We start from the raw sequence: 27,030 nt of genomic DNA, 5'->3' as shown, positions 1-27,030 counted from the left end.
GGAGAACCACTGAGGGTAAAGTGCCATTTTCACGACACTTTTAATAGAAAGCACAAAAAAGGAACTTAACAAAATGTCAACAATAGCTATATTTGGGTAACGAGGGACTAATGATGATTTTTTTCTTCTCTACATTTATCTAAATCATTATAAAAAAAAAAAAAGATTTCATTAACTTCTTTAAGATCTGAACAGGAAACACCTAAAGAGAAACTGCGTAGCTAACAATTAGAACAATGATAGAAATGTGTCCGTTTGTTGTCCCTCCTCACATGCTCAGAAGCTGGGATGGCCGCACTTGTCGCCCAGCTGCTGCCTGTTCTCCATGTCACCAGCATCCATGCAATTAACTTGACAGCTGTCAGATGATTCCTAGGTACTGGCACATCCATTTAGGCAGGGGGTTGAGAGAGGCAAACTACTTGGGGATGGCTGTTGTCCCCCCAACATCTTTCTTATATAGGCACCGTCATGTATCTAATACCCTTACGGATACAAAAAGGGCAAATCTGGCTCATTAAATGAAAAAGTCAAGTGGCAGGATAGTATAAATGTTACAAAACCATTTTTACAGAAAGGTACAATATATGCATCTCCAGTGAATCCTATTATGTGCACATTTTGAAAAGTCTAGAAGAGTATGCATCAGTCTACAATGCCTTGAGGGGAGAACTGAAAAGGAATTTGTTTTTTATATTTTATTTTTTATACTTTTGTATTATATAAACTTTACCATACTCATCTTTTATTATCACAAAAACAGAATGTAAGGGATAACACAGAAAAGTTTTAAGGCAAAAACTCATTTGTTTGAAGAGTTACGTTAAACACTATATACAAAATAAGGCATAGTTCCAAAAAGCACACCAAAAAAGAAAAAAAGAAAGAAATTTTAGTAAATGTCTCAAGTATGACTCCAAGATTACAATTCTTCATTTATCTTTCAAAAATGTAAACACTATTTTGTGCTCTGCTCCTTTTAAAAACTGAAATTAAATGCAGCTAATTGTCTGAATTTCTGGCACATCTCTCCCCTCCCTCCTCCAAAACTATCATTATTTTAAAAAGGATGTCCGTGACAAGCACTAACATTGGAGAGAGATTTCTCGCCTATAATTGAATTAGTTCACTTAGGCCTTTCAAACAGCTGCAGAGTCTGAAAGAATCCAACTGTGAGGGCCATGTGCCTACATGTTCCTTTGCTTTTTAACAAGCAATTTGATACACTTATCTCTAGAGGTTAAGAAACCCATCCCGGAGTCCAACCCAGGCTTGTAACACTAAACATCTTAACAGCCACTCAGAGAACAAACGCTGTGCTCCTTATAATTTTATTATTTACATACCTTACTTATTGCCAAGATCACTGGGATGTCACCTGGATTTGAAACATGGCAAAGGAATTCCAATTCCCATCATAACTCGACTTCTTTCAGTTAAAGCACCATGGGCCTACCTTGGTTTGAACACACATGAATACGCCATCTTCAACAGCACATTTTATGCCTTTTCTACCATTTCTACTTCAGGAAACAAAAAAAAAAAATGAAACATTGGAAGGTAAGTGTTGATGAGGACAAAGGATCAAGAGGAGATTCAGCACATCACAGTGGCTGCCCTAAGACAACCCAGAGGCAGTTTCAGGCTATAGAGTCTTTGGAGAATTCATTTTCCTGGGACATAGTTCTATTTACCAACTTTGCAATGATTCCTGGGAGAACAGAATAAACCAAAGTGATTTATTAGAAAAACAAAGAGCTCAGGAAAGATTAGATAGTGTTCCCCCCATCAGATAGGAAAGATCCTGCCTGACAAGATGTTGTCTCATGTATGGGATTTGTTTATCTACAAGCAGAGCTTAGGACTGCTTAGGATAGAAAGAAGGAACCTAAGACCCTGGACGTTGGAACATAGGCCGAGCACCTGACGGTCAGTTAAGGATCTAGCGTGCTCGCTCAGGTTCATGTGGAATCCTAGCCATATAGCTCATCAATATCCCAGAGATACCGGAAACCCAGCATGATAGTTACATATCATTTCAGAAGTTATTGATAAACTAAAGCATGTAAGACACAGAGCTGGCCAAAGCTTCAGAAGTGTTTCTGATCTGCATGTGCAAAGAGGGCTAACTACTTCCAAGCCTTGCTGTCAACCCTAGTAAGTGAGAACTAACTATCAGTTCCAGCTCACTCTCTTTCAAGCATTCATTCACTGCTCAGCACATCTATTCACTGAACAAATGTTTATGTCAATGTTTACTAATGCCAGGGCTTTGTGCTAGATGCTGGATTTAGAAAGATTAATATTAAACCATAGCCTCAAGAACATTAAAGTCTCCAGAAGGATATCCTGTTTCCCCCAGACAATCCCTTCTAAGTCTCTTCCTCAAATTGTGTGGAAGATTACATTTCTGAAATCTAAGAAGACGGCAGCAACAGGGGAAGCACAGTTTTTGGATCATCCCAAATCTTCACATAAAAACAGAACAACTGATATCAAACCAAAAACTGTCGGACAAACTCATGGGGGCAGGAAAGTGCGATCCTGCTGCATGCATGCTTATATATAGTACATATATTTGGAGAAAAGCCTAACGACAATTTGCCTCTTGTGGATTAGAGAGAAAAATTTATTGGTTGAAAACCCACAGGAAGGAATAGGTTAAATGAAGTATGGTATATCCATTTCATTAAATACTATAAGCCGTGAAAATGATGTTGTTGAAGGATGTTAATGACATAGAAAAGGTTGAGCATATATTATGAAATTTAAACGTAGGTTATAAAAAAAAGGACAATATTTACAACAAAATTAGGTGAGATGGTGACCCTGAAATCCCAAAATGCAAATGGTTTGGGACAAACCACATAAAGCTATAAGACCTGCATACTGTCAGCATCTCGGAGGAAAGACACAAAGGAGAAACAACAGGGTGAGTGCTGGGACTGAGGACAGGAGAGGCCCCCAAACAGCCAACGGGCACTCACTGGAGAGCCTGCTCAGCCAATCTGAGGTCAGCAGTTGCAAGTGGAAGGGGATTTGTCTGCTCCAACACAAGTGGGTGAGAGGAGTCCACAGCAAACTCTAAGGGGCCAAACTCTAGAAAATTCTGGAAACCAATGTCCCAAGACAGAAACTCACCCTGACAAGAAACTACTGGGCATGCAATCAAATGAGTGGGACAGAGAAAATAGAGAAAAGAGAAGATCCAGGTAAAAGGGAAAGAGGGGAACAAGCCAGGAAATCTCAGGAAACAAGCCACTGCATTTTTTAACAACTTTATGAATATATAATTCACCTACCATAAAGTTCATCCAATTAAACTGCACAATTCACTTGGTTTTCAGTATATTTACAGAGTTGTACAACCTTCACATTCAATTTTTAGAACATTTTCATATCCCCAAAAAGAAATGTACCTATGACCAGTCACACCTCCATCCCCACCACCTTCCTGCTTCCCCCAGTCCTGGCAACCACTGATCTAATTTCTGTCTCTATAGATTTGACTATTCTGGGTATTTTATATAAATGGAACCTAATAAATTCTGGTCTTTTGTGGCTGGCTTCTTTCACTTAGCATAATGCTTTCAAGATCCATCCACCTTGTCGGGTGTATCAGCACTTCATTCTTTTTTATTAACCAAATAATATTCCACTGTATGGACATAAAAAAGCACATTCTGTTTACCCATTCATCAGCTGATCAACATTTGGGCTGTTTCCACTTTTTGGCTTTTATGAATAATGCTGCTATGAACATTCATGTGCAAGTTTTTGTGTGGATATATGTTTTCCTTCTCTTGGGTAGATACCTAGGTGTGGAACTGCTGAGTTATATGGTAACTCAACGTAACATTTTTAGGAACTGCTAATCTGCTTTCCAAAGTGGCTGCACCATTCTACGATCCCATCTGCCATGTATGAGGGTTCTAATTTTGCCACATCCTTACCAATACTTGTTCTTTTCTGTCCTTTTGATTACAGCTGCTCTAGTGGGTGTGAAGTGGTACCTCATTGTAGTTTTGATTTGCATTTCCCTAATGACTAGTGATGTTGAGCACATGTTCCTGTGCTTATTTATCATTTGCATATCTCCTGTGGAAAAATATCTAGTCATTTGGAAAAGTATCCATTAAAATACTTTGCTTTTTTAAAAAATGGATTATTTGACTTTATTACTGAGTTGTATATAGTTATATATTCTGGTTATAAGTCCCTTCAAATATTTGATTTGAAAATATTTTCTCATTTTGTGAGTTGTCTTTTTACTTAATTGATGATGAAAGCAAAATTTTTCATTTTGATGAAGCCCAACTTATCAATGTTCTCTTCTGTTCCTTATGTTTTGGAGGTCATATCTAAAAACTATTGCCTAATTCAATGTAATGAAGATTCACCCCTATGCTTTCTTCTAAGAATTTTATCACTTTAGCTCCCACACTTAGATCTTTGATAAATTATGAGTTAATTTTTGTGTACGGTGTGAAATATGGGTCCAAATACACTCCTTTGTATATGGATATCCAGTTGTCCCAGCACCATTTATTGAAAAAACAATTCTTTCTCCACTGAATTGTTTTAGCACCTACTCAAAACTCAGTTGACCATAAATGTTAGGGTTTATTTCTAGACTCCCAATTCTATTCCACTGACCGATACATCTATCCTTTTTTGAGTACCACACTGACTTGATTGTTATCATTTCAGAGTAAATTCTGAACTGGGGAAGAGTGAGTCCTCCAACTTTGTACTTTCCAAGACTGTGGCCATTATTCTGGGTCATTGCCTTTTCACATGAATTTTAGGATCATGTCAATTTCTGCAAAATAAAATAAAATCTTTAAAAATCCAGTATGGATTTTAATAAGGATTATGTTTGTTGAATTTGTAGACCAATTTGAAGGATACTGCCATTTTAATGATATTAATGCTTCTGCTCCTGAACACAGGATGTCCTTCCATCTATTATTTATCTCTTTAACGTCTTTCAATAACGTTTTGTAATTTTCAGTATGTCTTACATTTCTTTTGCTAAATTTATTCCTAAGTATCTTATTCTTTTCAATACTATTGTAAATGGAATTGTTTCCTGAATATCACTTTGGACTTGTTTATTACTAGTATCTCAGAAATACGATTGATTTTCATATGTTGAATCTTGTGTCCTAAAAACCTGCTGAACTTGTTCATTAGTTCTAATAATTTATTTTTAGTTGATTTCTTTGGCTTTACTACATACAAGATCATGTCTTATGAGAACAGAGTTAGTTTCATTTTGTCCTTTCCAATCTAGACGGGTAAAAACTGTTTATAAGAAGGAAGAGGCTGGCATGACTACTGAAAGTGGGAAGTGCCAGATGGAAATTTCAGCTCTTAATCATTTTACCTAGAGCAAACTCCACAAATTATATAACCAAATATATTAAAACATCAAGTTTTTCAGAAAGGACTACTGATCAGTTACCAGTCTTAACCTCAAGAAAACTTATTGACAGTTACACTCTGAATATATAATTGTATGTGCACATAATCATATAATGTGTGTGTATTTTTTAAGGCTAGAAATGTATGTATCATAATCTTAACAATGGTCATACCACAGTGATGACTGGTTTGGGACAGTATGTTTCCTCTTTGTTTAATTAGTTTTTAAATTTTCTACAACAAACATGCACAATTTTTCTAATTTTAAATTTGTAATTCCTTTTGAACATCCTGTTCTCACTTCTGCCCAGGAAAGTCATCAAGTGCCTCAATTTAAGAATATGGAAATAATGACTGGGTTTATGACTCTCTTGTTATTCCACTTCAGTAGTCTCAATTCCCTTCCAGTGTGGATTTAGTCAAAAAGACTCATTAGATTTTTATTTTTTTTTTGGTATTTTTTTTCCTTCAAAGTACTCATGTTGTTAGATAATTTAAAGTATCTGGGTTCCTTTTGAAGTTTTGCTAATTAATTTTGTGTATTTCAGTTTGAAGTACTCAGTTTGATTCAGATTGATCCTTGGCAAAGCTTCATAGTAAAACAAACAAAACCATAAATATAATTTTATGAATGAACATTCTCTGAAATCCCAGCTTCTCTTAAGCCATTTATGTAACCTCAATTAATAAATTTAGCAAAACATTTTCTAGATAGCTATGAAAGTTTCTTCAAATATTAGGATGTCAAGATAGTAGTAACAATTTACACCTGTTATATCACCTGTAGAGGAAACAAATGTGAATGAAAAACTTGTATGTTTTCACACACTTCACAGAAGTTATAAAAGTTTTCCCTAGGTTTGAGATTTTTAAATTTCTTCACCAAATTCATGGTCGTTTATCTTATGCTGATTGGCTAATGACATTAAAACTCAGTTTCCTTCTTTGTACAAAGAAAATAACCTTCTCAGAACACTGTGGTGAGGTCTAAATGAGCTAATGTATCAAAAGTTCTTGGAACAGTGGATGCTCACAATAATCATTCAATAAATTGTAGCTCCAAATAGTAATATTTAATGTACTTCAATTGTGCCCCATTTCAAAGTTTTTCTGTATTATGCCTATCTCACCTTTTCACATAAAAGTTCTTACGCTTTCAGTCTCTCCTCCAATATGCTCTGCCTAAACTCAGCCACCACAAAGCAACAGCAGTCCCAGTGTGGACGCATCTCACTATATGCAAATGATAAAACTGTGTTTCTTCCTCTGTCTCCTTCTCTTCAGCTGTTCCTTAAATATTACAACACACTACCCTAATGAACTATGTACCAAATAAACTAGTAGCCAATGAAGACTAAGGTCAAAACTATAAATAAACTCTACACATGCTATATTTGCTTCAAAAGATGGGTCATGCAACACCACACAGAATAACACCACAAAGTAATGTCATCTATTTTTGGTTAACAGAAACTTAAAGGCCTGTCTTTTCTTTTTTTCACAGAGACACCACATGGAAATTAAAAGTCAAAATAACTACCTTAGAAATACTGTAGAGGAAAATTCATAACCTATATTCTAAGCACAGACATAAAATACGTCACCAATCTCAAATGCCAGACACCTCATACAGACCATGAATCTAAGTGGCAAAGGCTACAGCAGTCCACAGAGATAAAGAAGCCAAGAATACCGTGACATGCTACCACATATTTTACAACAAATGACTTAAATGTTCTTCTCCATGACTGTTCCTTTGCTTAACTGAGTCTAAAAGGGAAGCACATGGAAAATATGGCAATAATTCAAATTCTAATGCAGAAAAAAAGAATGGAGTAAAATAGAAAATAGCATTGTTTCCACCATCACAATGTAAAATAATCAAATGAAACTAGTTGCCAGTTAGTATCAAACAGGAGGGCTTACCTAAAACTTAACTAAAATGACTGATATTTCTAGCCATCAGGATCCCTCTTATGGTGGTTTGAAGCTGTTATGTATCCCAGAAAAGGCTACATACTTTTAATTCATTCCTGTGGGTGCAGACCTGTTGTAGGTGGGACCTTTTGATTGGTTATTTCAATTGTGGAGTTGCCGCAAGGTGAGTCTTAATCCTTTTACTGGAGTCCTTCATAAGAGATGAAATTCAGAGAAGCTAGAATAGGACCCACAGAAGCTCAGAGAGGAAGTGACTGGAATCAGAAGCTGAAAGCAATAAAATTTGGGAGCGAAGGACCAGCAGACATGGGCCACGTGCCTTCCCATGTGACAGAGGTGTCCCAGATGCCAGCAGCCTGTCTTCAGAGTCCAGGTATCGTCTTGTTGATGCCTTGAGTTGGACATTTCTATGGCCTAAGAACTTTAAATTATAAGTTAATAACTTCCCATTGTAAAAGCCAACCTATTTCTGGTATATTGCATTCTGGAAGCTTTAGCAAACCACCTCTCACACCCACAAACATTTGAGAAAAAAAAAAAAACTTTTCCCAAAATGCTTCAAAGCCAAGGGCCATTCAACCAAAGTGTTTCAAAAGAAGAGATACTGAAATTGTTGCATAAACCTGTAGTGACTGACCTCTATTTATTCAGTCAAGCAACCATGGGATGCCTACAGAGTCTTTTAAGAGCCTTAGGAATCGTATATACTCAGAGGAACTGAAAGCTAAGGCACAAATGGACATTTGTAAACTGATATTTATTGTGGCATTATTCACGATTGCCAAGAGACGGAAACAGCCCAAATGTCCATCAACAGATGAGTGGATAAATACTGTGGTACATACACACAAACTGTGGTAAATACACACGATGGAATACTATGCAGCTGCTAAGACAGAATAAAGTCACAGAACATGTAACAACATGGGTGAACCTTGAGGACGTTATGTTGAGCAAAGTTAGCCAGAAACAAAAAGACACACACTGTATGCTCTCACTAATATGAACAAACATTAATGAGCAACCTTTGAAAGTTAAAGCTGAGAACACAGGTTATCAGGGGACAGAAAAAGGGTAGAGATCGGACATTCGATTATGAAGAAGTCTAGAATGTTCAACAGGATTGACTGTATAGATTCAGAAATGGATAGCACAATACTGTGTGATGGTAAGCACAGTATTGTAAGTATACTGAACAAAGATGTCTGTGAGTAAAGTTGAAAGAGGAGGGTTAGGGGCATGTATGACACTAGAAGGAAAGATAGACAATAAAGACTGAGACTGCATAACTTAGTGAAACCTAGAGTGGTCAGTGATGGTGACTGTACAAATATAAAAATGTTTTTACATGTGGGAGAACAAATGAATGTCAACCTTGCAAGGTGTTAAAAAAGGGATGGTACTGGGGAAAAAATACAATCAATGCAAACTGGAATCCATGGTTAACAGTAACACTGTAATATGCTTCCATTAAATGTAACAGAGGCAATATACCAAAGTTAAATGTGTATGAAAGGGGGATATAAAGGAGGGGTATGGGATTCTTGGTAGTGGTGTTGTTGTTAGACCTTATTTTTTATTATACTGTATTACATTTTAATTTTTTTATCTTTTATATTGTTCTTTTTAAAAAAAATTTTTTTGGAGTAATGAATATGTTCAAGTGCTGATTGTGGTGATGAATGCACAACTATATGATGATCTTGTGAACAATTCATTGTACACTGTGGATGACTGTATGGTATGTGAATATATCTCTATAAAATTGCAGGGAAAAATATAAACAGAGGAGTATATGTGCTGGAGAAAACATGGAGAGAGAGATGTACCTATTTACTGTTGCTGGGGAAGTAGAACAGTATAGCCTTTCTGGAGGTCACTGTGGTGGTTCCACAAGAAGCTAATTATGTGGGTGCCATAAGGTCCAGCAACCTCATTATGGGGTATATACTTGGAAGATCTGAGAGCAGGGACACAAATGGACATTTGCACACTGGTGTTTATGGTGGCAGTATTCATGATTTGCAAGGGATGGAGGTGGCCTAAGGGTACACTGACTGATGAACAGAATGGCGGACTGTGGTGTATGCATGCAATAGAATATTGAGAAGCTGCAAGAAGGAATGAAGTTGTGAGACATGCAACTAGGTGAATGGATCTTGAGGACAGCATGTTGAGTGAAGTACGTCAGAAACGAAAAGACAAATATTATAATGCCTGATTAATACGGACTAACTATAATTTGCAAACCTTGAGAATTGAATATCAGGGGAACACTTACTGTAATGATCCCTAGATTGTAAGCTCTTAACAGCAGTCACATCTATTCCTAAGTTGTAACCATTATCTCCAATTTCTGAGATGCTGAGCTCTTCGTGTATAAGCTGGTCAGTCTCTGGAACTTTGGGGATCTGTGTGACACCTGAAACTTGGAACTAGAGCTCAGCAGCTATGAATGTCAGTATTACCTCATAGAGCAATCATTAAAAAAGCTGAAAAGGAGTTCAGATTTCAGTTAGAGATATGAATGAAGTAGATCTGGTCAGGACTAAGGCAAATTAGACTAAAGGGTAAAGGACAATATTGACTGTGTTTTAAAACTTCAACTTCTGTGTGAGACCAAAGGAAGAGATGTTTATTTGGTGCAGGATCTATATTTTCTGCAGCACACTAAATAATTTAACTTGTACGGTCAGTTTATTCAAGCACTATAATTACACGAGACTTTAAATAGGAAATGAGATCTGGTAGGTGTGGACAGGTTAGTGTGAAATCCCAGTACCTCCCAAAGTAATTTGAGCAGAGAATAAAAATGTATTTGCAGGGCCCCCCCTGAGGAACAGAAGAAAAATGTGGAAATATTAAACTTCCCCACCTGAGTTATTACTGATATTCTCACAAACATTGAGGATTAACAATTTAGTAGGCTGAGCCCTCGATCTTGGGGCTTGCCCTTATGAAAACTGTTATTGCAAAGGAGAGGCTAATCCTACATATAATTGTGCCTAAGAGTCTCCCCCAGAGAACCTCTTTGTTGTTCAGATGTGACCTCTCTCTCTCTCTCTCTAAGCACACTTGGCAGGTGAACTCATTGCCTTCTCCTCTACGTGGGACCTGACTCCCAGGGATATATAAATCTCCCTGACAACACAGGGCGTGATTCCCAGGGATGAGCCTGGACCCAGAATCGTGGGATTGAGAAAATCTTTTTGACCAAAAGGGAGAAGCGAAATGAAACAAAATAAAGTTTCAGTGGCTGAGATTTCAAATGGAGTTGAGAGGTCACTCTGGTGGACATTCTTATGTGCTATATAGCTATCCCTTTGTTGGTGTTAGTGTATTGGAATAGCTAGAAGGAAATATCTGAAACTGTCGACCTGCAACCCAATAGCCTTGATTCTTGAAGACGACTGCATAACTGTGTAGCTTACACGGTGTGACTATGTGATTATGAAAACCTTGTGGCTCATACTCCCTCTCTCCAGTGTATGGACAGATGAGTTGAAAAATGGGGACAAAAACTAAATGAAAAATAAGATGAAATGGGGGAATGGAAATCTTTAGGCATTCTTTTTTACTTTTATTCTTTTTTTTTTTTTTTTGGAGTTAAGGAAATGCTCAAAAATTGATTGTGGTGATGAATGCACAACTATATGATGGTACTGTGAACAGTTGCCTGTACTCTATGGATGACTGTATAGTATGTGACTATATCTCAATAAAACTGAATTTTAAAAAACTCACTCATAAAATCACTACCCAAAGATAATAACTGATAACATTTTACTGTTTTCTTCTGTTCTTTAACTTTTCTTTAATGCATATGCAACTGGAATTACTGTATATATATAGTTTAAAGTAATGCTTAATCGCTTAATTAAAGGATATTGGGATATTCTTGCTTTGACTGTAAATGAGGTCATATTTTTTAAATAAAATACTAGCTAATAAGAGAAAAAAATCCTTAGGAATCGAAAAGGATCCTGTATTTTTTTTCCTAAGCCTAAAGATCAATCTGTCAGTTTGCCAAGATTCACTTACTGAAAAGACACTAGGTCTAGTTACCAGAAATAATAGAAAGGTAACCTTAACGTGAGGGCAGGGGTATAATAGAAATCTGGTGGCACTTATGGGAGAAGAAGAGAAGTTCATAATGTACAATGAGTAAATAAAAGGGTCCAAATTTTTGAGTGTGCAGAAATTTGGGCTATAATCTCTCAAACTCTCAATTCACCCTGATTTTGCTTTCCCTCATGTAAATAATAATGTTAACCACTTCACACACAGCTTGTTTCAAAAATAAAAAAAATGGGTTAGGTAAGCAATCCTCTTATGGCTTCTGTATAAATAAGTGACCAGAAAGACCTTTTTACTGCCACCCCTTACATAAGCCCAGTGGCAAAGTAAACTATCTTTAATTTGACTCAGTAAATCTCAAAAGAGGAATACAGTCATTAGGCCCTTCCAGGTCACCAATTTGGAAAGTTCACATTAGAAAGTTTACATCAATATTAATTTGGAAAGTTTACATTGGCATGTAATGAAATCATTTTAGGATTAATTCCCAACCTATTAACAAACCTACTTTCCAACTGGTGGCTGCAGAGAAGTTCATCCTCCGAACCCACATGTTTAAGAATATCGCAACTCATGTTAAAGAGACATATTTACAAAGTTTCATTCCCTCAACAAATATTTATTCTGTGGTCTACTACACGAAGGGCATTGTGCTATGTGACAGAATGATGAACAAAGCCAGCACAGTCCCTAGCCATAAAGAGGTTATAGTCTAGTGGAGTATACAGACAGAAAAACAGGCAGTTACCATATGGTGTGGTAACTGCAATGAGAGAAAGGCAAGGTGCTATGGAAGCACATAGGAGGGTCAGAGAATGCAACAGGGGGGACCACTCAGAAAAGGCTGGCTAGCCAAAAGCTGGTATTTGGGGCTGGGGTTAAAAGTAATTGCCTCTACTTGACATGCTGAGCCCTCTGTCCTGGGGCTTGCCCCTATGAAGTTTGTTACTGCAAAGGAGAGATTAAACCTGCTTATAATTGTGCCTATGAGTCTCCCCGAGTGCCTCTTTGTTGCTCAGATGTGGCCTTCTCTTTCTCTCTCTTTAAGCCAATTCGGCAGGTGAACTCACTGCCCTCCCCACTACGTGGGATCTGACTCCCAGGGGCGTAAATCTCCCTGGCAAAGCAGGATATGACTGCCGGGGATGAATCTGGACCCAGCATCTTGGGACTGAGAACATCTTCTTGACCAAAAGGGGGATGAGAAATTAAACAAAATAAAGTTTCAGTGGCTGAGCGATTTCAAATGGAGTCAAGAGGTCACTCTGGTGGACATTCTTACACACTATATAGACAACACTTTTTAGATTTTAATGTATTGGAATAGCTAGAAGTAAATACCTGAAACTACCAAACTCCAACCCAGTAGCCTTGACTCTTAAAGATGACTGTATAACAATGCAGCTTACAAGGGTGACAATGTGATTGTGAAAACCTTGTGGATCACACTCCCTTTATCCAGTGTATGGATGGATGAGTAGAAAAATGGGCACAAAAACTAAATGAAAAATAGGGTGGATGGAGGGGGGTGATTTGGGTGTTCTTTTTTATTTTTATTTTTTATTCTTATTCTAATTCTTTCTGGTATAAGGCAAATGTTCAAAAATAGATTGGGGTGATGAATGCACACCTATATGATGGTACTATGAACAGTTGATTGTACTACATGGATGACTGTATGGTATGTGAATATATCTCAATAAAACTGAATTTAAAAAAAAAAGTAATTGCCTCCAAAAGGTGGTTTATATTTTAAATGTAAAAATGGAACCTAAATACTTTAGATGTCATAGGCAATGACGTCAAGGATACAGATGCTATTGTGCTTAGGGGAAGTAACTAACATCTATAGATCAGCTGGCATGCCTCTGTGCCCAGTAAGAGGTGTCTGGTCATGGGTGAGGTGGTATGGCTAGATGTAGACGAGCACAAGGGTCATATACAGCATGTCCAGTAGTCAATGGACAAGCTGATCTCAGCCTTCAGGACAGTTCATGAGCAAAACAAACACCCAGAACTGGCCTTCTTATGGAGTACCAGGTATTCTACAGAAGGATGAAAATTCTTCTTAAATACCAGAAATTGATCAAAGGTTAATATTCAGTAAGCAGAAATTATACAAAAGTCTCATTTTTCAAGCCCCAAAATTGTTTATTCCACCTCTGCCAGAGTCTGTGTTATATCTAAAATCACAAGAGTAGGCATAGTATTTGAAAAATAGGAGACTAGACTGTTAAGTTTTAAAGGGACAGAGTTCCTTCTGCCAGCAGGCAAACAGCATGAACACTTTTTATTACACTGTCAAGATTTGAGTTTTATGGCTGACTGTGCTGGTTTGGATATATTACGCCCCCCAAAAAAGCCATATTCTTTAATGCAATCTTGTGGGGAAAGACTAATTAGACTGTTGATTAGGGTGGAACCTCTGACTGAATTATGTCCATGGAGGTGTGGACCCTGCCCATTCAGGGTGGGTCTCGATTAGTTCACTAGAGTCCTTTAAAAAGAGCCAGCACAGGCCCAGATGCTTGCTGACACTTAGAGATGCTTAAAGATGCTTGGAGATGCAGACAGAAAGACATTTGGAGATGCTAAGCTAAGAGATGAAACCCAGAGTTTGGGAGCACAGGACCAACAGATGCCAGCCACCTGCCTTCCCAGCTGACAGAGGTGTACCGGACACCATCGGCCTTCCTTCATCAGCATCCTCTTGCTGATGCCTTAGTTTTGAAACTTTTATGGCCGTGGAACTGTAAATCTGTAATCAAATAAACCCCCTTTATAAAAGCCAATCCATTTCTGGTATTTTGCATAACGGCAGCATTAGCAAACCGGAACAATGACCTATATCTTCAGCATGTACGAAGACTGATTCAGGGTCCCTGAGGCCTGTACTCTACAGAGGTTCACGTTTGTGGAGTGCCTCCTTCCAACAGATACACACGTTAGATCGGATACAAAGATACCACAGGATCTCAAATTACCCTAACCATACACATTTCCTTTCCATCAGAGCTTCCTCCAGAACAGTGTTTCTCAATTGGGGTCCCATGAGATGTTAGTAGACGTTCCATAAGAGATTGTGCTTAAAACAACAAAACAAAAATTGTTTCTTGAACTTCACATGCCCCCTATGATGCCTGAGCTTTCATTCACGGACAGTGAGCAAGCAAACCCATTAGCAACTTCCTTAGAAGGCATGCGGCCCCACATGACAATGCACTTCACATGTTTTAGTTCAATCCCAGTTTTTGATGTAAGATAGGGAGGATTCTAGGTGTACACAATTCCAATCAAGTTCTGGATGATACCACTAAAATAGGTGACTTTATTAAACAAAAACCAGTTCACTCTAGAATATTTTTTAACCGTGTGACATTCTGGGCAAAGAGCACATAAATCTCCTTCTGTATACAGAAATCCAGGGGCACAGCACACCACAGAAGTCCTCAACAAAGTTAACTAAAAAGTGAGTTGTCTACAAAGTCAGACTGAAAAATTCAGACCATATCCTGTAAGCAAGAGGAGCCATCCACTGCAAGTGTTTTAGTAAGATGAAAGAATGGAAATACTTTGGGAATATTAATCTCATCATGAGAGGATCAGTTAAAGAAGAATGTGTGTGTGCAGTTCGTGTATAGTGTGTTTGGTGTGTGGGGTGTGTGTGGTGAGTAGGGAGTGAGTGGGGAATACGTGGGGGTGTGCAGATGTGTGTGGTGTGTGGGATTATGGGTGTGGTGTGTGTACTGTGTGTTGTGTGTGTGTGGGATAGATTGGAGGGTAGTAAGGGGAGTGTTTGGTGTGGGGGGATGGTATGTGTGTGTTTGTGGGGGGTGTGGGCACATGTATAGGTGTGGTTTGGGACTATGAGGTGGATGTGTGCAGCAGGTGTGCTAAATGTGCAAGCATGTATGTGTAGTATGTGAATGTATGTATGTGTGCATACATGTGTGTGTTGTGTGTATGTGCATGTGCACATATTAGAGAAAGAGAAAACTGAAGCAGATAGACCAATTAGGACGGTATGTCAATAATCCAGACATGAGGTGCCCCATCATTGGACAAGGATGTGAAAGCAGAAAGGAAGAAATGCATATAAAGGCCATTAAAGTAAAAAATGTGAAGATTGTTTGAATACAGGAGTAGAATGAAAATAAGAAAATCAAAGGTAAAGTTTGAGCTTTGAAGATAATAGGTCACTGCATTATTACCATAAATTGATATGGGGATGTCAGGAGAAATATCCAAGATTTAAAATAAAATGACTTGGTTTTAGACATACTAAGTTGGAGACATACTAAGATTGTAGACATCTGTCAGCACTGGCAGCTGGTAAGCTGTTGTGGTGTGGTCCTGCTGAGAATGGGAGACACTAAATAAAGTATTGAATTGATGAAATTTCTATTAGAGGTAATTCAGTTATCTGCAAAAACAAGTTTATCAAATAATTTTTTACACAGGATCACCATTTTAGAGTACTTCTAATCTCCTCATTGTTGACTTTAATGCTTTAAACTGTACTGGTGAATATATGAATATAAAATGAGCTCACAAATGTGATTCTAGCAAATAGTGATAATGTTTGCATCACATTAATAATACAAAACTGATTCAGTTGCTTGAATTTGTTTTGGGCTTTCGGCTTTTCAAGTATTTTCTTATACTAATTGGCTTTTCCTTTGCAAATATTCTGAGGAAAGCCACACAACTTGTTTGGACCAAGCATATAAAGGCTGGTCTGTCTTTAGGAAAAAATTTCTTAGAATATAATGTTTTATTTGACCACTTCCTTGTATTTTATGAATTTGTACAAAATCATCTGAACCAAAAATATTATTAGTTGTTAATTCACATTATTTCTGGAAATAATATGAAGTACTCTGTTGTGAAGTAAAGAAAACAACAGTCCACATAAATACCAAGAAAAGAAATGAAACTTTTAAAGAAAAGTTTAACAACTATGAAATTCAAGGGTCAAGGGACTTATTTGGCTATATGACTTACCAGAAATTTTGCAACATACTTAGATTTGTAACTAAACTCAGAAAGCACTTGCTTATACAGAGCAAACTCTCCAGAAAGTTAAACAAATACTTAGTATAAAACCTTTATCCAGAAATTACAATGACTATTGAAACAAAAACCGTGGCATTACTTCCTCTATTATCTTACACACTAAGATGCAGAATTTGTATGAATAAAAATAATCACTGGTTCATTAGTTGTAGTAAATGCACCACAACAAAACTAAGATGTTAACAACAGGTGAAACTGAGTGTGGGGTATGTGTCCCTCTCTGTATTATCTTCAAAACTTTTTCTGTAAATCTAAACTGTTCTAAAATTAAAATTTTATGTTTTAAAGAAGTACTTTTTAAACTTTTCCATTAAAGATGACATTTTGCTTAATTTAATAAACCAAACATATACTCAATAAATATGTTCTGAACAAGTGACAGTTCCTTGCTGTACAACTTACAAAGGTGATAAAGACCTGGATCTTGCACTCAAGGAGTTTACAGACCAGGAGTGGAGAAACGAGACAAAGGGATACTGAAAGAGCAATGCATAGAAGTTATAAAGCAACACACACACACACACACACACACACATACACACACACACACACAACTACCTCTATAAACTATCCTGCAGAGCTAGCTCTCCCTCACTCCTAGATTAAATCTCGGGTAGACCCCACAGTTACATGCTCACTGTCGGAAAATATAAAGTCCTTATATTGAAAGTAGGCTGAATTATGTATCACAGGGGGAAAAAAATGCTCCCAAAATCAACCCATTCCTGTGGATGCGGATCTTTTGAAGATGTTCTTTTTACTTAAGGTGTGGCCCAACTGAATGAGATTGGGGCTTAATCCTATTACTGGAGTCCTTACGAAGAATAAGCCACATGGAGGAGTAGAAGCTGAAAATCAACAGAACCTGGAAGAGAAAGGAGAGGACATCACCATGTGACAGAAAAGCCAAGGAAACCAAGGACTGCCAGCTAGAATGCTACCAAACCTGGGAGGAAGCAAGCCTTCCAGTCTCTGCAACCATGAGCCAATAGATTTCTGTTACTAAGCCAACCCATTGTGTAGTATGTCATAGCAGTGGATAAACTAACACAGTCATTAAAACAGTCTCAATTCTGCAATTAATTAATATACATAGTCCATGTAATAACCAAACTCTGAACTTCATTCAAAGGGAAAGTGTGTCCCTCTGTTTTAGTTTCCTAGGCTGCACCAGCAAATATCATGAAATGGGTTGGCTTAACCAATGGGAATTTCTTAGCTCACAGTTTTGAGGCAGGGAGAATGTCCTAATCAAGAAATCACCAAGGCAATGCTTTCTCCCCAAATTTCTGGGTCTGGCTGCTGGTGACCATTGGTCCCTAGCAAGGCACATGGCAGCAGCTCCTGGTCTCTGCCTTCAGTCTTGCTTCCTGTGGCTTTCTCTCTTTCTTTCTGAATTTCATTCTCCTATAAAGGATTCCAGTAATAGGATTAAGACCCATCCTGACTGAGGTGGGTCACACCCTAACTGAAGTAGCCTCATCAAAAGATCCTAACTACAATGGGTTTACACCCACAGGGATAGATTAGATTTAAGACCATGTTTTTCTGGGGTATATACAGCTTCAAACCACCCCCCCCTCCCCTGGCACCTGCCAGCAGTAGGTACAAAGCTTGCAGTGGGACGGGGAGAGGAGAGGAGGCTCTGCCTCCTCCTTCCTTTGGTCAGCAGATGTCCCTAACCCCCACTGGCCACCAGTTGTTTCTTTCTCCAGGATTGGAGAAAATTAAAGGGCAGGGAAAGTCATCACTACCCAGCTAATATCTGCATTGGTTCGCTATGAAGAGCCTCCAAGTGATTCTCTCATATGTGGATCCCCTTTCCCATCCTTCACAAGGGCAAATGCACTTGCTAAGCCACAGATTACCTTTGGCCCACTGTCAATAGGAGGACAGATACTTTCCAACCACCCTACTCTACTCCCTGACCCTGCCTGCATGAGCCAGCTTCTTCCCCTTTAGATTTCTCAGGCATGACTCACACTGTCTCCACAAGGGCCAGACTCTCCCTGCCAGCCTCTCACTGGGATGGAGCTCACAATGCTCTAGAAACGTTATCTCCCTCTAAATTCCAAATCTCCTTTCTACCCTTCCAGCCTCATTTATAGGCTGAAGGTGAGTGCTGAGCTGGCATCCAAAAACCTGGGATCTGACCCCCTTGGTGAGTCCTGCTTAGGAGATGGAGCACCTCTCTTTGGACTATGAGAAGAGCAGTCTCCTAGGGCGTCAGCTAAAACTCAATCCCATTTTATCAGCATGTTACACCTATAACAAAAGATAGGAAATAACAACCATAAAATAGTATCACTGTATGGTTTTAGGATAGGATGTTGCCTCTAGCATAGGGTACTAGAAAGGGCTTAATTGTGTGCCTGGCTTTGGGGCCATACCTTAAATACGTGGAGAACAGGGGTAGTACAGATGGGGCTGAGGAGGAGGGACACATCCACTGAAAGAAACAGTCTCCTTCAGGGTTCGATTTGCTTTTTTTTTTTTCCAAATATATGGGAACTTATTTTAGCTGGTGGTATTAATTCTTATTCCAGTGATTTGTATGTTAATAATCCTTGTTAAAGAAAATTCCCCAGCTGACCGCCTGGCTTGTTCACCTTTTAGTTCCAGTTCTGCTGACTGACAGACAAGCTCAGAAATCTACAGACCTAGATTCAAATCTTGCCAATTGTTTGTTATATGATCTTTAACAAGTCACTTAATCTCTTCCACACCTGTCAATGTGATAATAATACTAACAACACCTCAGGGCTGTTACTAAAATTAAATGCTAAGTGAGCATAAACCCCAGTATATGGACAAATGTTGATTAATTATTTTTTATTATTACCATTATCATTATTAAAGATACTAAAAATTAAGCATTTCTACTGGAATCATAAAATGTTAGCCCTGTCAATGACAGACTTAAAAAACATCTGGTGCAATGTATTTGAAAGAATAAAAAGTTATTCTGATTTCTAGACCTTTTAAAAATTCAGCCAATGTTGGAATACTTGCATTGTGCTATTGTCAGTACTAAGCCCCAGAGATATAACACTGAAAATTCCATAGTATCTATCCTTACAGTCTACTGGAAAGTCAGAATTTGAAGAAAAACTGTAATAAAATGTGTGAAAAGATCTGTCTAAATGAGGATCCAGATGGAGGGACAATTAATTCTCAACCAGAAGAGGGCTGGACCTGGGACAGTTACCTGGAGCAAGTGGCATTTGAGTGGGATCCTAAAGAATAAATAGGCATCTGCCAGGTGAACAAGGGGAGAAGGATATCTCTAGCAAAGGAACAATCATAAGCAATGAAAGACAAGAATAAAAGCCCATACATTTAGCTATTAGTGCAAAACTTCTTGGTTAATTAATCTAAGAAGGGCCCCTTAAAGTTTTCAAAGAAATCTGTATTTTTGAAGTAGAATACTTGTCACCTAAATGGATATTTAATTGACAGACTTTCAAGCAATGTTAAAGTGAGATGAAAAGATATAGGTAACAAGCATACACAGTATTGTCGTAAACAATTGCTAGCAATTTGTCCAGAAGAGCCAGTTCTTCCTTTCAAGTTTGATTTTTCTTTCATTTTTGAAATCAAAGATTTTCTGAAAATTCTAAGTGCTCCATGGTAACCATGTTCTTTAACCACTCCTATCCACTCTCCCATAAGCACCAAGTTTACCCCATTTCTCTCAAAGCAGCACATTTCCCCTGTTCTCTCAAAGCAGCAGGCTGGTGTTGCTAAAAGTGGAGAGAAGACTGGCCTGGATGGGGAAAACTGCTTACATGTGGCATCACTTGGGGATCAAAGCTGGGGGTGGGGGTCACTGATCTATGAGTTTGTTTCCTATAGCTATCTGCCACCCCCTCACACACTCTCACACACACACACACACACACACACACACACACACAAATGGATAACATACAACTGAAAGCATTTTTATAGTAATTCAATTTTGAATATGACCTTTACTTAAGGACTCCCTTTACTATGCAACTAATTTTTCAATTCCCTCAAATAACTGCTATAGAAAGTTTTGCTGAAGCTCATTTTTCTGGCCAAGGTCTGTTGCAATCTAAGAGGTGTTTTTAAGCAATCATCTGGCCTCTTTACAACTCTGCCCTCTTCCCATTCCAGAGCTGGAGAAAAAAGCTGTTGAAGCTTTATGCAACTTGCCCACACCCTATTCCTTGTATTCCTGCCTAAAAATGCATGTATCTAATTATGACTACAGATTTTACCAACTTTTTAGTCTTAGTAGTCTATTACCAGTTTTAAGAAAATATAAGCCAAAGAAGGTAGTTCTGATTAGTCACGTTCCAAAGTTATAGGGGAAAGGCTATAGAAAATAATATTAAAATGGGGAAAATATTCCCCTAAATATTCTGATATGCTTATTTCTTAAACTACAATTTAAAAAAAAATGATTGAGAACCACATGGTAGGAAAAGGGTTTCTAACAACTGACTGTTCCCTAAACGGTGAGACTGAAGGGGGTCATCATATTAACAGTAGTTTCCCTGTCACCAAAAAATCTTTACTGAATGTTTACTATATACATGACACCATGTTAAATGCTATGAGGAATATAAAAATAAATTTTAAGATAGAGTGTCTCTTCTCAATGGTGATAAGACATATACACAAATAACCCCAGTAGAAAAACAAATATAAGCACTAAAAGAACCTTATGCGACTGGCAGAGATTACAGTTTCTAGAAGGATCAGAGAAAGCCCCATGCAGGATGTGGCATTTCAACTAGATTTTGAAGGAGGAGGAGATTTCACTGGGCAGAAACTGGAAAAAAAATACAACATAAACAAACACAAAGAGGAAAGAAAATAATGTATTTGAAGAATGGCAAGTAACATACTTTGGATAGAAGGTAGGAGAGCCTGGATCTAGACAATTCCCCAGTGACAGACTAAGAAGTTAGACGCAAAAAGCGTCCTGAAGGGATCGGGAATGAGCACTGCACAGAACAGTGGAAGTAGGAACGGAAGAGAGACAACTTTTACCCAAGAGACACTTGGCCCCCGAGAAGTCCCAATGAATGAGGGCTGCCACAGCTCAGCAGCTGCCCTAGCCTTCCAGTCACATGGCCTTTGTGACTCAGGGTGGTGGAAGTAGTCAAACACATGGGCTAATTTACTACATGTAAATCATAAAATTGGAGTCAGAGAAGTTTTAGTCTTTAAAGGATCCTAATTTCTTTTTGAGGGCTACATTCATGGGTATGCCAGTTTAGATGTATTATGTCCCCCAAAACGCCATGTTCTTTGATGCAATCTTTTGGGGGCAGACGTATTAGTGTTGATTAGGTTGGAATCTTTTGACTGTTTCCATGGAGTTATCACTCAATCAACTGTGAGTGAAACATTTGACTGGATAATTTCCATGGAGATATGAACCCTGATGATTCAGGGTGGGTCTTGATTTAATCATTGGAGTCCTATATAAGAAGCTCAGACAGAAGGAGCTGATAGCTACAGCCAACAAAGATATTTTGAAGACGGCCGTTGAAAATAAGACTTTTGCTACTCCAGAGTTTGCCTGGGAGAAACTAAGAGATTTCATACCCCAACACCTGGAGAGAAATGTGCTAGGAGAAAGCCATTTTGAAACACAACCTGGGAGCAAAAGAAGAAGATGCCAGCCACGTGCCTTCCAAGCTAACAGAGGTTTTCTGGACGTCATTGGCCATCCTCCAGTGAAGGTACCCTATTGTTGATGCCTTACCTTGGGTACTTTTATGGCCTTAAGACTAACTTTATAACCAAATAAATCCCCTTTATAAAAGCCAATCTATTTCTGGTATTTTGCATAAAGATAGCATTAGCAAACCGCAACAGGGGGTAATCAACAAAATCTGTATGTGTGTCTTCCTTTGTAGTTAGAAACTACATGGGTCTCAAGTCAGGTTTTGGTGAAGTAAATACTTCAGAAATTTAGAAATGCTTAAGGCAACATCAAATACAGACACTACTATTTTCACCATATAAGTAGGAGTCATAATTCAATGTCTTTTAAAACTTCCATAATCAGAAGTAACAAAGATTTTCAATAACTACACATAGTTATGCCCAGTGAGGTCCTTGTAAATTCAGCCCAACAATAACTTAGCAGATTAGGCCTAATATAGTGGGATATGAAGATAAAATGGGGACAGAAAGAGAACAATCTAAAACATTCAAAAAAAAAAAAAAAAAACAACCATAAAGCTGGGAATTATTCAGATGGAAAGAGTGCAAAAACTTTAGAAAAGAAATATGGGATACATGAAAGTCGAATAAAGCCTTCAGAAAACTGGTCTTGAGTGAATACAAAACAGTAAGCAGATATTAAAAGTGGGGAGCAGATTTACACCTGGTTATCAAGAGTCCAACCCTGCACATGCAGACAGTCAACAAATAAAAACCTCTCTCTTACTTTAAAGTATAAAGGATCAACAGAAACCCTGCTCCCAAATCCACAACGAAGCCTAATAAAATCTCTGCAGCCTTTGCCACATTTGTTTTGCAAGTTTCTTTCAGAGAAGTGATAAACTGGGGACAACTGGGTGGCACCACCTCAACATATGATGATTATGTTGCTGATGCAGATCTCAGAAGGGCACAGATGACTTCTTACAACAGAGACAATAAAACAAACAAACCACCTTCTTCTTTCTTCACAAAGCCTTTTCTGACCATCTTGGACAGATACAATTCTCCATCACAATTCTCCATCCTCAGAGACATCGCTATCCCTGGCTTGGGTCTCTCCGGTTCCATTTTCAGCTCCTTAACTGTGTGATCTGTCTTATACCCCAATTAAGTTCACAGAAGTTAAGAGTTATGTCACACTCATCTTTGTATCCTCTTGGGGCCTGGTACTGAGAAGGCTCAGTCATTTCTTGTTGGATTAGAAACTCTGTGGCTAAATTTTTCCTTTGGACTATATTTATACATGCTTTCCTGTTACAAAATGTTCTATAACAGAAACTCCCGAATAAATGTTTTTTTGCTAAGAACAATTACCTTTCAAAGGAGCACCAATGATACTCTATTTGGTTGTGTGTGGAGTCTTCAAAAGGGAGAAAAAACATGATATGAATCAGTATACTATGGCTGGTCAAAGAGAACTTCATATTTTCAATAAAACAATTTTAGGCTTAAAAAAAAAACACTTGCCTCACTTCCTTAATACTTAAAAAACAAAGGGAAGCACTTAAAAAGTTACAACTTTCTTAGCCAAAGACAGCCATATTCTAAACATATAAAAGATATTTGTTTGCTCTAAAGCTAATTACTGTGACAGCTTAATTGCTGGCATTGGGATAAATATTTTTGTCACCTATTGAAATACACATAGACCTTATTTCAAGAGGTTGTATTTCTAAAATAATGAGCAAAGATGATGCATCCATCTGGCCCCTGACCTCATGGAGTTTCTTGACATGGTGACACCCCGCAAGACACCCCCCCAAAAAAAAAAAAGAATACAGTATTAAGGAACTGGCTCCAAAGAAAAAGTCAAAGTAGCTTAGGCTTGAATTTGAGAAGCCATTGCCTCTGTGACAGCTGCAAAATGAAATCACTGTCCTCTCTCATAACCAAGAAGAGAAGCTGTTAACACATAATCCCAGATCCTATTTATCTCCATCTTAAAAACCTTTGATAACAAATGTTCTAAAAATGATCATGGTAATGAATACACAAATATGTGATGATACTGTGAACAACTGATTGTATACTTTGGATGGACTGTATGGTATGTGAATATATCTCAATAAAATTACGATTAAAAAAACCTTTGATAAACACACAGCTTGGTGTCAGGCAAAGATTCATTAATCACTCAAGCGGAAAATTAATTTTGGAATCATCAAAGTAAAAAACTGGAAGTTTAAAAATTCCTACATTTTAAAATACTGAGAAAGTCTACTAGAAATTGTTCATTATCAAAGAAAATACTTTTAAAAATTCAATCCTATATAATGTTTAAATTGACCTTTTAAAAAACTGCTGGATTTCCATTACATGTTTATTAAGGTTTGATAAAGGTGCTGGAATGCAATATATCAGAAATGGGCTGACTTTTAACAATGGGGATTTATTAAATTACAAGCTATAATTCTAAGGCTGTGAAAATGTCCAAATTAAGGCATCAACAAGAGGTCCTTCACTCACAGATTTCATTGGTCTCAGCCTGTGATTCCAGTAGCTTTCTCTCTGAACGCCTGTGGGTTCTTTTCTAGCATCTCCAGGGCATTTCTCTCTCTAAACTCTCTCCAAATGTCTCTTCCTTTTATCCTCTCATGAAGGAAGCCAGTAAAGGATTAAGACCCACCTTGAATGGGCTGGGTCACATCTCAATTGGAATAGCCTAATCAAAAGGTCCCACCCACAATAGGTCTTCATGAACAAGAATGAATTAAAAGAACATGGCCTTTTCTGGGGTACATAACAGCTCCAAACCAGCACAATGCTTATTGAATTACCTTTCATAACTGTGCTATAAGGATTATGAAAGGATTATCTTAGGGGGAAGGGGGGATTTACTTTTCTCCTAATAAAAATGGGATCTGAGGCAAAAACAAAACAAAACAAAACAAAAAAATTTTAAAAATCCTCTTCAATGCATTCCTAAGTGTCACAGAAAATTTAAGAAATATCTATGAAAACAAAATAAACTAGGAAATTCAAACAAGTATTCAGTACATTTGGATTTTTTTAAATTAATTTTTACCTTAGTTTTCCATTTGTTTTTAATATCTAGCCACCAATTTTCCTTTAATTTCCCTTATCATTTTTATTCAAAATAAACTTCAATAAAATCAGGCCAGTTTTAGAGCTTTATTTTCTACCAGTTAAGCTGAATGGCCCACTCAAAAGAGAAAACATACTGTAAAGACATTATCCCAGAGTTAATCTTGGAGGGAAAAAGTTCTAAACAGCAACACGCTATAAATTGGAAACTGAAAATATTAGCCCAAAGTAGTCACAGACACATCAATAGAAAGTTGCTACAGTTTTAATGTAATATATATACAATGATTTTAATTTATCCAGATATAGGTATCTATTTAAGTTTGACTTCTTTGTTTAAAGCTAATTGTATGTTTTAGAGAACTACCTCAGTAAATTGCTAAATAACTTCTTTCCAAATGAAACTGGCATAGTAACAGGCAGTAAAAATACAGGGAGGCCTGTTGCAAACATGAGGTGATTTGCTAGAGCCAGTACCTTGCTACCGAAGCTGCAATTTATTTTAAGAAAAAAAGAGTTTTCCCTTAAAACTAGAAGGAAAAAAAAAAAGGCAAGAAATCAGTAAAAAGAAAGAGATGGAATAACAACATTAAGTTAGAGGGGGGAAGAAACCAAAGCAGGTAAGGAAATTAATCAATTCCAGACATTTTAACTCCTCTACCGATTCTAAGCATTGGAGGATGGAGAAGGAAGACTTCTGTATAAGAACATAAACAAAAGCCGCCATTATATAATAACTCCATAGCTTCTTTTTCTGTTTAGTCTCGATTTTAAAGACTTCCTAGTATACCTTCTTTTGGGGTCCTTGCTCTATTTTAATATCACAAATTTTATTCTCTCTCAATAAACAGTAACTGCAAAAAATTATAGATGGAAATTGCTCCTAGAAAATCATTTTGTAAATTTAGAAGCTTTTAATAATATTGAATTTTTGGTTAACTGTTGTTTTTTTTTTTTTTTTTAATAATTTTAGATAATGCCTAAGTCACAAGTAAAGTTTCCTCCTTTTTTCAAAACTAACAGAGTGAGTAGTGATTCCTATTATTAAGTGATTTCACAGGAAACATGCATCCAGCTAATAAATGGGAGGGGTTCCCCTTTCTGTTAGGATTGGCTTTGCTAACTCTTTTATTCTAGACGTAATAGGATAAACACATATAAACCAAATAATGCTTGTTCTTATTCACCTCAAATTGAAATTTACTTCCTAGTAACACTAGTCTAAGATTCTAGGAACTATTCAGACATCAGCTCAACTTCTTACTTGATGGGGAAAACAGATACAGGCTTGGGAAAGCGTCTTGCACAACCCAAGGTCTGTTAACAACCATAAAAGGCTACTGATGTCCAACCACTAAATGAAAAGGAAAACATCCCCAAACCAAAAATTTTTAAACAAAAGTAGAAAGAGCGAACATCTGCAAAACACTCACTTTTAAGTACTCATGTATATCAACATGATTAAAGAAGAATTTTCAGCAGCTCATCAGTCCCACCACCACCACGGCCCCAGCCTGAAGTGTGACACTTGCTCCTGTTTTTGTACCTCACTGGGCACATGTCCTTTGTCCTACATTTACTCTCTGAAATTATTCCCAAATCTCTCTCTCCTTCCCTGGACTTACTAGATCTTGTAAGAACTGGGACCACTGACCTTACTCGTCTTTGTATCCATCACAGCATATACAGCAGTACTTTATTCAGTATCGAAGTGAAACATCTTTAAAACATATATTTTTATTCTCTTTTGTTCTG

The 27,030-nt window shown here is 37.5% G+C and overlaps 1 protein-coding gene across 4 annotated transcripts in view; it reads right to left on the bottom strand.

Moving 5' to 3' along the window:
* Positions 1-27,030, bottom strand: part of TBC1D4 (TBC1 domain family member 4) — a 238,222-nt gene that overhangs the window by 139,738 nt on the left and 71,454 nt on the right. The window contains exon 1 of one of the 4 annotated variants that reach the window (XM_037799766.1): positions 26,709-26,724. The exons of 2 other annotated variants lie outside the window; for them this stretch is intronic. Coding sequence is in view for 1 of the 2 variants with exons in the window: in XM_037799764.1 (XP_037655692.1) it covers positions 24,697-24,705 (9 nt within the window). In the remaining variant the exon portion in view is untranslated. Of the gene's footprint in view, positions 1-24,696; positions 24,730-26,708; positions 26,725-27,030 lie in introns of those variants that run through there. One more of the 4 variants, XM_037799764.1, reaches the window with a different exon arrangement.

The sequence above is a fragment of the Choloepus didactylus genome, chromosome 12, assembly GCF_015220235.1.
Source record: "Choloepus didactylus isolate mChoDid1 chromosome 12, mChoDid1.pri, whole genome shotgun sequence".
NCBI lineage: Eukaryota > Metazoa > Chordata > Mammalia > Pilosa > Megalonychidae > Choloepus > Choloepus didactylus.
This window is presented reverse-complemented; position numbering and strand designations above follow the sequence as displayed.